The sequence below is a fragment of the Loxodonta africana genome, chromosome 20 (assembly GCF_030014295.1).
Source record: "Loxodonta africana isolate mLoxAfr1 chromosome 20, mLoxAfr1.hap2, whole genome shotgun sequence".
Lineage (NCBI taxonomy): Eukaryota > Metazoa > Chordata > Mammalia > Proboscidea > Elephantidae > Loxodonta > Loxodonta africana.
This window is the reverse complement of record NC_087361.1, coordinates 3,015,060-3,029,106: the sequence shown is the minus strand read 5'-3', so window position 1 is coordinate 3,029,106 and position 14,047 is coordinate 3,015,060. Positions and strand designations below refer to the sequence as shown.

Genomic DNA, 14,047 nt, shown 5'->3' with positions numbered 1-14,047 from the left:
GGTTTTACTAAGATTCCGGTTTCAGCAGGGATTCCGGTTTTAGCAGGGATTGATTCTGGTTTTACCAGGATTCCGGTTTTAGCAGTGATTCCGGTTTTAGCAGTGATTCTCAAATCTGGCATCACATTGCAATCCCCTAGCAACCTTACAAAAATGGTGATTCAGTTGGTCTCAGGTGGGGATGCCAGTACTGGTATTTTTAATAATACCCTCCAGAGATCCTACCAGTATACAGCAACAATTGAGAGCCACAGTATTTTGACAAATTTCATTAAAATGTATATATTTTAACTACTTAAATTTAAATCTATGCCAGCAGGTAAAGCTGGTACACCTTTCACAGATAAAGTTCTTTGAGAGGCTCACCTATCAAAAAACGTGATGGCATACATGAGAATACGTTGTATATTACAAAGTGCTAAACAAATAGGAAGTGTTTTAATTATCACCAACAAATGCTTCCTGAGACCTTTATGCTAGAGGCTCTGAAGTTAATAGCCTTGGTCTTCACCCTTAAGGGCTTACAGCCCAATGGTTTACAATGTAATAGATCCCTATTTGCTTCTAGTAAATGCGTCTTATGAATAGCTACAGTAATTGCGGTCACCTTGCAGGCCAGACAGCCCGACACAGTGTTATAGGCCGCAGGGCATCAAGGTGGTTAATGAACAGCGGCAATAATGGCACAAGTTAAAAGCCAGGCTGCCTGCTCAGACTTTCAAGGACTCTCATACAAAGAGAAGCTAAGGAAGCAGATAACAAAAGGTCATCTCTGAATTTCAAGCAGAGTTGGGGTTCCCACTACGGGTCCTGGGTTGGACTATGATGACAGTCAAAACTATACGATGATTCCCATTTAATTGCATTTCGTGACTGGTAACAATTGCATGGGGTAAATACCCCTCAAAACAACAAAAATGAGCATCTAAAGCGCTAGGATAAATTATGGACAAGAAACGACAGGAGAGCAATCTGTGCACCTGTAGGCTCACACTTTATTTGGAAATAAAATGAGAGCTTGATAAGAACTACAGGTAATTGTCACTGATACCAAACCTGTGTGGGCTGAGGTCAGAGTTACCTGCATTTCACAGATAAATATACCATCCTCTGGTGGGCTGCATTGCACATTTTTTCAAAGCTCTTCCACCTACATTATTTCATCTGAGCTCAGTGATAATGTAGACAGGATAGGGCTTGCTGTCTCAGTTTTGGAAATGAATTTGAGTCACAGAGGTTAAGGGCCTTGCCCAAGATTACACACAGCAAATAATGGTCAGAGCTGGGGCCCGAGCCTCGCTCTCCTGATTCCGAATTCAGTGCTGCTCCCACTGTCTCTTTGGTGATTGAGATTCACATTATGAATTTGAAATTTTTCCTATTTACCAATGGGCTCATTTTAAAACAGCAAGGACTGCTGATACTTTAAAGCTGAGATTTGATTTATGAGCAGACTCATATGTAAGCTATCTTTTCAAATCCCACGGCCTGCCACTTGTCCCCACTCCTCTCCCTGCAAACTGGTTCAACTCCCATGTTTCCATGAATTCACTCATTTCCTCATTTCCAATTCCCAGGGTTTCTTAGAGGCTGCTAATTTAAATAATCTGAGAATTTGCTTTGGCTGTTTTATTTTATCCTAGTTTTTGATGTGCCCAGTACTTAAATGATAACTGCTCTTCTGGCTTCAATGGTCACTGCATTTATAGTTTGAGTGCTAAACCCATAAGTTCAGAGAGATCATCTTATTGCCCTCTTAAGATCTTGGTAGTCCCGGTAGCACAGCGGTTAGGAGCTCAGCTGCTAACTGAAAGACTGGCAGTTTGAATCCACCAGTCGTTCCTTGGAAACCCCATGGGGAAGTTCTACCCTGTCCTATAGGGTCATTATGAGTCAGAATCAACTCAACAGCAATGGATACAAGTATAGGACCTTGAGTGGGGCAAATGGTTAAGCACTCGACTACTAGCTGAAAGGTTGGAACCCACCCAGAGGCACCTCAGAAGAATGCCTAGTGATTTGCTTCCAAAAGGTCACAGCCTTGAACACCCTATGGAGTAGTTCTACTCTGCACACATGAGGTCACGTGAGTCAGCACCGACTTGACCACATCTACAACAATATCGGACCTCTAGAGTCCTACAAGAGGCACATCTTTCACAAGTTCTTTCAGATGTGTTCTTTTTCCTCCTTTCTATCTGCCACCAGTAATCAGGCTTCTATTATCCCATTTCTGCTTATTAGAAATGGCCTCATCCCTGCCGTCTGCATGTATATATCTGACAAGTGAATTGACAATGGCCCCCTATTTGGATAAAGCCTGGAGGCCTAGGTGTGGCCATGAAGGCCATTGGTTTACCTGCACACCCAGTACAGTGGCAAGAATGCACCAGGAGCCAGGAGGGCCGAGGGCTGACTTTCTGCTCAAGACTCTCCAGGCAATCCCTACTGGCAGCCCCAGTGCTCTGAATGCTTTCTCTCAGCTATGACATGGGAGAAAATGTGGTCCCGAGAATAGGCTGGTTATCTACAGGAACAAAACGTACAGGTGAGGTTCCTGGAGTGTGTAGCCTTCAGTCATCCTCTAGCGGTGATTGTCTGAGTGAGACCAGCTCCTCCTGGCCCTCACATGCCCTTCTGTTTCCAACTTTATACTTTAATTTGAGCTGCTCTCCTCATTGCAATTCTCAACTCCTTTGTTAAAGGTGGACCACCACAGGATTTTAAGGTACAGGTCTTGGAGTCAGGATGCTGGAGTTCCAACTTGCTGTGAAACCCTTTAGTATAATTTTAGGCAAGTTACTTAACCTCTTTGTGCCTCAGTTTCCTCATATGTAAAATGGGCTTGATAAAAATAGCACCTTCCCTATAATGGGAACCCTGGTGGTCTAGGGGTTAAGAGCTACAGCAGCTAACCAAAAGGTCGGCAGTTTGAATCCATTAGGCACTCCCTGGAAACATGGGGCAGTTCTACTATGTCCTATAGGGTCGCTATGAGTCAGAATCCACTCAACGGCAATGGGTTTTTTTTTCCCCTATAATATTGTTGTGGGGATTCTATGAGATACTGTAATGTGCTTAAAACAGTGATTGTCACAGAAGTGCTCAATAAATGTTAGCTTTTATTAGTAATAATCCAAGTTCTTCACTTCTAATAAGGCCCCCAAAGGCCTCAACTCTTCAGAAAGGATTTCCTAACTTATTCCACTGCTTAGGTTTCTTTGCATCTTTTTTCCCAGATGTGGAGTGGATTAGGGATATCTGAAATTTGAGTATGATTTTTCTACCATTAACCACCCTAGTGGGATAGGATTGAAGAGTTCTCCTGCCCTTTCATCCAACCCGCCCGCCCAGGAGGAGGGTGAACCCTTAATCAATCGCATTACTGGGATGGGGTTTAAAAGCAGCCCTGTAATACTAGTGACCCATTTGGACCCTTGAGACTAAAAGTTAATACCATGCTTTGCCTTCTCTTGGCCTTTGATTCTTTATTTACTACCTTTTGTTTTTCAGGATGTGTGTATCTTCCCCACAAGGTTGTAAACTCCTTTGAGGACAGGGACCAATTCTTATTCATCTTTGTTACTACCTTCTCTCCACTCTGCCTCCAGGTGCTCAATAAATATCTGTAAATGCAGTGGGATAACTAATACGGTGTGTTAAGTATATGACTTTTCTCCTGGTAACCCCTTCCAGCCACCGTCCCGCCCCACATTCAGTAAAGACAGTCACTGCCCTGGAGAGAAGTCATTGTGGCAGAAAAGCAAAAATCAAGACTTCACTCTTAGCTCTTGAGTTGCAACAATTGAAGCCATTTAGGATTCAGAGCATAAAATGTATGCCATAAACAGAAGATTTAGGAGAATTCATGGAACCACTTTCTCTAGTTCTCCTGGCTACTCTCCAACTAAATAAAGATTCCACAGGCTGGGAGGTTGTGGAGCAGAGGGAGGGAAAGAGTTGCAAGACTTATGGGGGAGGTAGGAAACGTTTTGTGAGGTACAAGAATAGTTTAGAGGTGGAGGGTGGAAATCCCAGGTGAGTTGGCAGATTAAGTCACAAAACACCTGTGCTTCACTTTCCTGGCAGAAATTTTCTGAACTACCCAGCTCCTAGCATAGCTTTGGAGGAAAGGGTGTAAGGAATATCTGGCTAAATAGCCTGAACCAGACCTAAAAGCCCTCAAGGCTGAGCCATGCCTCGAAGTGTAAAATAGCTGAGAGAGATCCTGACCCAGGAGGCCCAGCTGTGCAGAGACAACTGCCCTCTGAGTAGGTCAGGAGAGGAGAAGAGGTGATGTCCCAGCAAATACCAGTGGGGACAGATGCTCCCCGCCCCCATTAATATTTTGACACCCATCCTTGGGGTTTAGATGCAACTTCTCCCCTGGTAAAATTGGGATTCAAAATATAAATTAATTTCATTACAGAAAACCAAAGTTACTTTTTTTTTTTTTTAGTGCCTGACTGTGTGAGCCAAAATTCTTACTAGCTGCACAAATAAAGTAAATTTAAAACTTTTCCTTGAGTTCATTATTCCAATTAGGTACCAAATCAGTATTTGGAAAATACAGTAGTCGTCCTTGGTATAAACATGACAGGAAAAAACAAAAAACAACAACAACCAAAAAAAAAAAATGAGAAAAGAGAAAGAACTGCATATTTAAAAGTGATATTATGGACTGAATTGTGTCCCCCAAGAAAGGTATGTCGAAGTCATACGCCCTGTACCTGTGGATGTGACCCTGGTTTGGAAATACGGTTCTTTGAAAATGTTTTCAGTTAACATGAGGTCATACCAGAGTAGGGTGGGTCCTAATTCAGTTGGAGTGTTGACCTTACAGAGGGAACAGACACACAGACAGAGGAAGGACCCGATGTGACCCTGCAGCTGCAAGCTAAAGAACACCTGGAGCTACTGTTGCCGGGCGAAAACCCCAGGTTTTGCTCGCATGACTCGTTACAGCCAATAAACAGGAGGACGAGGTGGGAGATCAGAAAGTCGTTTTTATTTTCTCGTACAAGGAAAGGAGCAATCTGGACTGCTGCCTCCAAGATTGCTCGCAGGCAGCTTGGGAAGATGGGCCTTTACAGGGAGCAGAGAAGGAAATGCAAATTCATCATGAATATTCAGCATCGACTTTCACGCAGGCACTCAGAGTTTGGGGATGACTACGCATTTTCTTTAGACAAGGGTTTAATCTCCCAGGATAGAGGAAAAGGTTGATTTTCTTTCATTAGGATGTTAAGTCTCCACCCAGAGGCGGGTTGAGGCCATCTGTGGGCCATTCTGTGGTTATCTTGTCAAGGACAATTTATTCTGCTCCGTGCAGGAGGATAAGCCAGGGCAGGTGTCTCTCAGAAGGCTTGGGCTCTGAGGCTGCCTGCCTCACTACCAGGAGCTAGGACAGAAGCAGGGGGTAGTTTGTCTTTCAGAGCCCTCAGGAGGAATCAGCAGGGCCAATACCCTGATTTGGACTTCTAGTCTCCAGAACCCTGGGGCAATATGTTTCTGTTCTTGTAAGCCATCTAATTTGTGGTATTTTGTTATTGGCAGTCCTAAGAAACTAATATATGAAGATACTAAAGTCGTCACCTCCCCTATGATTTTATTTATACACTCAGTAAATATTTGTTCAATATCTACCATATGCCAGACCCTGTGCTAGGTACCTGGACTGAGGACTCACATGGGGACCAAAGCAGATGACTAATCATTTTGTTTTTCCTATTTCTGCCTGTTAAATGTTTCATGAGGATGGATTAATGCACCACTTGCATTTTAAAAAAGAAAGGAAACAGAAAGAAGAGCAAATTACTGACCAGAAAGAAGGCAGTGTGGCTGGATGCAAACAGTGAAGGGTGAGTGCTGCTCCTTTGCCAGGAACACCCTGGACATCAGCAGAGTGGAGGGTGTTCACCTTTGTGCACTCTGTGAACATAGCCAGGAGTTCAAGCTCACAGCTCATCACTGGAAGCAGCAACCAGGGGAGGCATTTTGCATCAACCTCCAGGCGAAGCCTGTGGATACTCAGAGTGAGAATGGTGCAGCCCCTGCCCATTTTCATTGCCTTCCAGGAACAGTCAACAGCAAAATTCACATTTACACAGTGTTTCCTGTTTTTGGAACATCTGTGCTGGCCCCAGGCCATGTTCTTTTAAGGCCCATCAGCATGCCACCAGCCTCCGCTCAGGCAACGGTGGTGGCTGTGGCCGGCCTTTGGGTCCCACCTAACTTCAGGTCCCACACCTCGCCCTGTCCGAGTTTAATACCAGACCAGGAAAGCCACCTACTTTCATCCTGTGGTAACTTTTAATGGAAATTTCCTGTTTTGATGAGGTTACCCACTTCCAAGATAATGACAACAAAAACAGAAAAACACTAAACCTGTTGTTGTCAAATCTATTCTGAATATTGGTGACCCCATGTGTTACAGAGTAGAACTACTCCATAGGGTTTCTTGGGTGTAATCTTTACAAAACAGCTTGCCAGGCCTTTCTTTCAGGGTGCCACTGGGTGGATTCAAACTGCCAATCTTTAGATAAGTAGGGTCAGGCTAAAACCTCAGCATTCAAGTTAGTAGGATTTTCATAATGGAACTGATAATGCCCAGAGTAGTTAAGTGCTACGGCTGCTAACCAAAGGGTGGGCAGTTCGAATCCACCAAGCACTCCTTGAAAACTCTATGGGGCAGTTCTACTCTGTCCTATAGTGTCGCTATGAATCAGAATCAACTCGATGGCAATGGGTGTAGATGTAGAAACTAAGGACCTTAATTTTTGAGGAGAGCCGTTTCCATCACTGACCTCACTTACAAAAGATACACAAAAATCATTTATGTTATCATCTTTAAAAGTTTTGACATAGCTTTTTATGTTATAACCATAAAAACCACCCACTGCCATGGAATAGATAATTGACGTACATAGTTAAAATTGAATAGTGCTAAAGGCATATAATTTACAACTGTCAACTTTTTAATTTTTTTCTAACATTTACCTACATATTTGTAAATAGTTATTTTGTTGTCCTGATTTATCAGTTTTAGACACTGTCTATTTACTTTCTGTTAGAGAACTGATAATTATTTAGCTCTACTGACCTCATACATCTCAGTGGTATGCTGTAGCCTATCTTACCTGCTGGTGAGAACTGATTGTTAAATTTTCAGCAGTTTTGTAAGCCAAGTATCATATGGTTGATAGCATAAAACTGGCCATGATGGAAGTATTTACACCACGGAAACTGGCAAACATTACCAGGATTTTTTCCCCCGACAGAATGGGCTTTTAAATATTTCCCAGCTGTTCTCTCTCCATATGCCCACCAAACCCAGCGCCACTGAGCCGATTCTGACTCATAGCGACCCTATAGGACAGAGTAGAACTGCCCCATAGAGTTTCCAAGGAGCACCCGGTGGATTCGAACTGCCGACCCTTTGGTTAGCAGCTGTTAACACTTAACCACTACACCACCAGGGTTTCCCATATGCCCACAGTTGTTCGTTAATCCAACAGAGAGTTTCATTTTAATGACTGTGGTAAATTTTGTTTACAAGAGAACCAAGTGGTATACCAAAATTACTGATTTCCTTGTTTTTCAAGGAGTTAATAATTGCCTCACAGCAACCTACCACCACCTGAATCTACTAGATAATCCATTAAAAGTGAGATAAGAAGGCATTGATTATGTACCTATGAAGTATTCTAACCAAACAAATTAACTTGAACCTATTTAAGCTTCTATAGCTACATACCCGTTTATGGGTAATATGACGAAGAGAAAGCAATTTCAAAGACACCATACGAAAGCAATCAGTGAAATCTAGAATACAGGGCATTCTATAGAACCAATGACTCATTTTTCCCAACAAATCAATGACAGAAATGGGGAGGAGGCAGTGGGGGGACTGTTACAGAGAAAAAGAATACTTAAGAGACACAACCTCTGATTTCAGCCTGTGAACCTTGTTTGGGTCCTGATTCAAATCAACCAACTGTACAAAGGTACGTTAATCAGGAAAGCCTACCTACACACTATTGGATGACGTTAGGAACCACTGTTACTTTTTTTTTTTTTAGTTATGAACATGATACAGTAGTTATATTTAACAAGCATCTTCATGTTATGGATGAATAATGCAGTATTTGCAGGAGAAATGACAATGTCTTTTTTTTTTAATCAGGAAAAACATAGGAGGACAGATGAAACAAGTGGCGACATTCTGAAAACTATTGAAGGTGGATGATGGATATATGAGGGTTCATTAGACTATCCCTCTACTTTGGTATATGTGGAAAGTTTTTTAAAGTTATCTCATTTTAAATATCAATAATTTTCTTGGATTCATCCTTGTGTGTGTTTTTTTAAATGCGCTGTAAGTTTGATTAAATATCAGTTAATATTTTTATCCAAATGCTCAAACGTAGTGATAATCTATTGATTTTTTTTTTTTTTAGATTTTCCTCAGAGCCCCCTTCTTCCTTTTCAGTCTGGATTATCAGCCTATGGATAGCTGGGCTTTCCTACCCCATGAATCTGGGACTGCCCTGGTCTGTTTTCCTGTGTGGACTCGCTCTTTCTCTCTTTGTTGATATATTTCCTCATTTTGCTGGAACACCCACTCCTGTAGCTTCCTAAGGAAAACGAGTGCGATGTAAACTGTTTCAGTGCTTGCATGTCTTTACTCTCTCCTCACATCTGACGTGGTTTTGTACTTTCTCCCTCAGAATTTTAAAGGCATTGCTCCATTTACCTCCACCTTCCAGTGCAGCTGTTTAGAAACACAATGCTATTCTGATTCCAATGTCTTCGTATATTAACTGCTTGTTTTTCTTTCTTTTATTCTCCTTACCCTTGGTGTTATAAAGTTTCTCAGTATGTGCTACAGGTTGATCTTTCTCTATTCACTGTCTGGGTCCTTAGTAAGGGTGCCTTATCACTGTTAGTTTTAAGAAATTTTTCTGGTTTGTTTTGTTGTAGTCTTATATTTTCTCTCATCTCTTTTTCTGTGATTCTTGTTAACCCCCAAGTATGAGGATTTATTTGGAGAAATGCCTGTGTGAAGGGAAACAGGAAAGGAGAAGGGAAAAGTTGATAAGCTGTCCAGTCCAGGATGTAAGTCTGACCCAGGTGAAGAGAGAGGGAGAGAATGTTGGGTGAAGTATCCCAGACTTTCTTGCAATCTAAGGAAGGTACATCAAAATGGCAGAGAAATCCTTGAGCCAACACTGGTTGACAAAAGAATCTGCTTAGTATTTAGAATGGGTCCATCTTAGTATTTCTGCTGCAGTCAGTCACGGGTGGGAGGAGTGCAAGCTCAAGTAGCATGCGTTCAGCACAATCATAGTGATGGTTTTCAAGGGAAGCAGCTGGGGCCCTGGTCAATTATGTCCCCCTGACCCTAGGTCTGAGTGGTGCACTCATCATGGCTGTTAATGTAGTAACAGTAGATTCTGTTATATTGTGATGATTGAATGTGGTACTTTATGTATGTACCTAGAACAGTGTCAGGCACACCATAAGCCCTCAGAAAGTGTTAACTATTGCTGAGCGCAAAGGAGGAGTCAACGCAACAGATGTGAGATTGGCCAAAGGAACTGTTACCAGTTTTAAGTTCTAAACTTCAGAATCTATTTACCTTTACTTTAAGTAGCATTGAAAATCCTATGGAGCACAGCTATACTCTAAACACATGAAGTTACCATGAATCAGAATCAAATAGAGGGCAACTAGTTTGGTTTTGGTTTGGTAATAGGCTTGGTTAACTTGAGTACAAGCCAAAGCCAGGTTGGAAATGGCAGATTAAAAAGAAGTTGAAAAATTATTTGTATAGTAAAAATTAGAAGGCTGTGAAGTGTGTTTGATAGCAAGGGAAGAGACAGAAAAATACTAGAAAGCAAACACAACTATAAAAGTACATATCTCCAGGGGTTTTAACATCAGGAAACGCAGCCCCAGTAACTTCAGTAGGGCATGGGTGCCTCACGGTATTACATAAAATGCAAAACTAACGTTCATAATAATGAATGTAATAGATCACGAAAATATTTTGATGGTACTTTGAGGAGGCAGAAAAGTATGAAATGCATTTTAGAACAATTTCCACCCAGAAGAGTTAAAACTGCAGAGAAGTTCTATGGAAATAATAAGTCTTCAGGGATTCTAGGCAGCTGATGGTTTGTTGTTGTTGCTGTTGTTGTTGTTAGGTGCCACTGAGATCATTCCGACTCATAGCGACCCTCTGCACAACCAAACGAAACACTGCCCGGTCCTGCGCCATCCTTACAATTGTTATGCTTGAGCTCACTGTTGCAGCCACCATGTCAATCCACCTCGTTGAGGGCCTTCCTCTTTTCTGCTGACCCTGTACTTTACCAAGTATGATGTCCTTCTCCAGGGACTGACCCCTCCTGACAACATGTCCAAAGTATGTAAGACGCAGTCTCGCCATCCTTGCTTCTAAGGAGCATTCTGGTTGCGCTTCTTCCAAGACAGATTTGTTCGTTCTTTTGGCAGTCTGTGGTATATTCAATATTCTTTGCCAACGCCACAATTCAAAGGCATCAATTCTTCAGTCTTCCTTTACCATTGGTTTGATATGTCTAATTGAATATATGAGTTTACCTTTTTGTGCATAATTGTATATCATTTCTTAGTATCACTTGATAATAAACAATCCTTACTCTTCACATTTTATAACATGATTTTACGTTGGGATCTCCATACCTTAACTGAGATTAGTCATCGCTCCCCAGGTTCACTTGCTGCCTAAGCAAATATCAAATATCTGTGATGAAGCATGGTTACAAGAAGAACTTCCAGGCATTTAAATGAAGCTCCTAAGACAGGCCTGGCCAATCCCATCACCGATGTTGAGAGAGATGCTACACCAATGGCACATACTCAGGATGCCTGTTTGGACACTGTCTGCCCATGCTTCTCCATTTGGCAGTGGATCCTTGTTTCTACCCAGCATCCCCTTTCACATGTTCCTCTTCTTGCAAGTGAACCAGTGATGAACACAGCAAGATAATAAACACTGAGCTAACAACAAAATCGCTGGCACAGGATTTGACATCAACACCTTGGAGAACGACCACAGGACGCGATGACAGCTCACCCAGCCTCTCAAGAGCGCTGCGGCATTCCACTGAGAGCAGCTGCCTTCAGTCCTGAAATCGGGATGTCTACAGCAGGCACAGAACACAAAGCAAAATCCAGGGACTGACTCAGAGAGAGGGCGACAAGGATAGAGTGAACCCTGAGAAATACACCCACAGCAGAGACCACTGAAACAACACTCGAACAGTATCCCCAGCATACTTCCAGGTTCAGGAAAACAGCAGAATCTGCCCCATTTTCCCACTGATTTGTAAGCTCCTTGGGGGCAGAGCTCTTTTGGCTTGCACTCAAACTAAACAAAATGTATGAGCAGAAAGGAACTGTCATACTACAAAGGCAATTTCGCTAACAGTGAACAAACAACAATATGCTAACAGAAATCCCTTCCCTATACTACTAAGAGGATTAAAACAGCTATTAATTCTTCCCAGTTCCTGGAAGTTACCTCTTTTTGAGTCACCTGTGTTTTGGCTTTGGAAAAGGGCATATAGGGCTGTGCTAAATTCCATACAGCCTAATGGACAGCCAGTTATTTTAAATTTTACTTAATTAATTATCCCATCTTTCTCTTCCATTATCACTTGCATAGTCTTCTGAAGTTTTCTGTTTTTCTATCAGTAGAATTTTCCCCTTCCCTCTTCTTCTAGTCAGAGCTTGCACATTTTGAAACACCGAAATCTACAGATAAAATAAGTTAATACACAAGGGAAGATCAGGCAGAAGGTGAGCCTAGTATTTCAGCCTAATTTTTTCTACTCTTGTCCTTATATTTTTTCAAGAAATGAAATTAAATGTACTTTAGCTCCTCAGAAATAAGTAAATTCAAGACAATAGTTGAGTAGAAATCTTTGGAAACTAACATTTATGTGAATTTAAAACTGTAAATTCTTTTGGTTTTCCTCAAAGTAAATTGGTCAGATGTAGGGAAAAAAAGTATTACGAACCATTCCAGCTTTTCAGTTAAGTAAGACAACATGTTGGCTAATTTGTATTGATTTTATCTGCCAATCAAGATGCAATCACACTTTTAAAAGCAGATTCCTGTAATGTGCTTTTATATAATGTCACCAATGCATTGCTTTGACAACAGTCTTTGTAAATCAATCTGTACTTATTAGATTGACTTAAACGATAACATTAGAATTCCATGCCGAGATTTAATTTGGTTTTAAAACAACTCCCTATGTGCAGAATGTTTCTGAGGGCTGAGAGGCTAGTTCCCAATTATTTTCATGCTGTCAGTCCTAAATGTGTTTAATGACTCACTTACCCACAAGCTGTGGGTTCCCTGAAGATCTCCCAAATCACTGGAATGCAGACATTATACCTCAGGCTATTTTATAGAAAAAAAAGGTAAAATGCAGAATCACAGCCAAACGAAAAGCTCTCATCTTGTTCATGTCAAAGATATTACAAACTTGGTCAACATGATGACTGGCCTTTTGAATCTGAACTTACAGACCCAACAGTGTCTTAAATTCATGCAGTGTTTGTAGGTCAGATAGATATTCTGTCATAAATTTTCTGTACCACACAGAGGTGTCTTTAGCAGGAATTTGTCTGAGCACCAGCCCTAGACTCGCTATTCCTCATCATAATTCCCAGTCTACAGCTTTTTCTTGGGTTGTTTTCATGTAAGGTCTCTCCAGGCTTAGTCCCTCACTTTTCACTAAAACTGGAGGCTCACTTCTGCCCTTAGAAAGCTACTCGAAACCTCTTACGGCGATGGGCTGAGTAAGAACGGAAAGCCAGTGAGATTAATTCATCCACACAGCTTTAAAACAGAGGTCACTTGCTGCTGACAGGACTGCGATTACTGCCATCCAAAGACACAGTTTTTTGTGAAGGGCAGAGGCAATATTTTAGAGCGGGTAATCTTTGCCATATTGTTAGCCATAAATTATGCCTACGTTACTGAGCGGTACAATAGGGTCTAATGGAAGGAATTTTGATTTGTAATCAGGAAGCCTGGTTTCTAGACTTTGTTTCATCACATATTATTATGTGGAACCATTGCTTAAGAGTCTCAATTTCCCATCTACAAAATGGGGAAAATGGTAATAAGAGTATCTTTTTATACCTACATATGAGGTCACTATTTTTATGAGTCAGAATCAACTCAATGGCAAAGGGTTTGGTTTATTGTGAAGATAATCTGGATGAAAAATTTTTTTTAAGTCATGAAAGAATTATACATTGTGAGTACTGTTCAATGAAAAGGAATTCTAGGTATAAGAAAGGTAAATGGGTAGAGATAATTAGTAATAAGAAGGGTTGTAGATGGACAGGCAGTAACCGTGGTCTGAAGATGGAGGAAAATATTGGGCTATGTCTTTTGTGAGTCCTGCCTTTTTTGTTCTTTGTTCCTGTCTTTCCTGTCTCTCAAATCTGTATCCACGCATGCCCTCTGCTTACTAGCTTTATACCTCTTTCACTCCTGAGCTTAATCTTGTTTTAGCCAGGCCCCAATTGCCAACAGACCTGAGAACTGAGTCAATGAGTATAAGAACTGTATCCATGGTCCAGTAACAGAATGCACTGCCCTGTGTGGTCCTCAAGGCATCTTGCTACCAACCATACCTAGGATCAGATGATCCTAGGTAGAAATAAACCAGTCTTGTTATTCCTAAATTCTAGTTCTCCGCTCCTACCTGCACTCCATTCTTTCCCCGATTCTCATATGGGCTCAGTTCTTAAGTCTGTTTTCTGCCTTTGTACCGACTGAATACATGTTTTTAACCCTAGGGTCCCCAAGAACTGGAGCGACTGGGGACTAGGCAAACTGCCTTCACAAGAAATAGGGGTGGTTAGTGTGAACATAATTAACTGCATTTCTAGCATAACAATGTGGACATTCAATAGGAATTCCTACTTCATAATTGTAGTTAAATGATAAGAGACCAATAAGTCCATAGCTGGGAAA

General features: G+C 41.5%; 1 protein-coding gene across 1 annotated transcript in view; it reads right to left on the bottom strand.

Annotated features, from left to right (window-relative positions):
- GUCA1C (guanylate cyclase activator 1C) overlaps nt 1–13,786 on the bottom strand; it is a 103,307-nt gene extending 89,521 nt beyond the window's left edge. Inside the window, 2 exon segments of the mRNA XM_064273473.1 lie at nt 12,518–12,684; nt 13,776–13,786. Of these exon segments, the coding sequence (XP_064129543.1) occupies nt 12,518–12,684; nt 13,776–13,786 (178 nt within the window).
- Nucleotides 13,787–14,047: the final 261 nt, after the last annotated feature.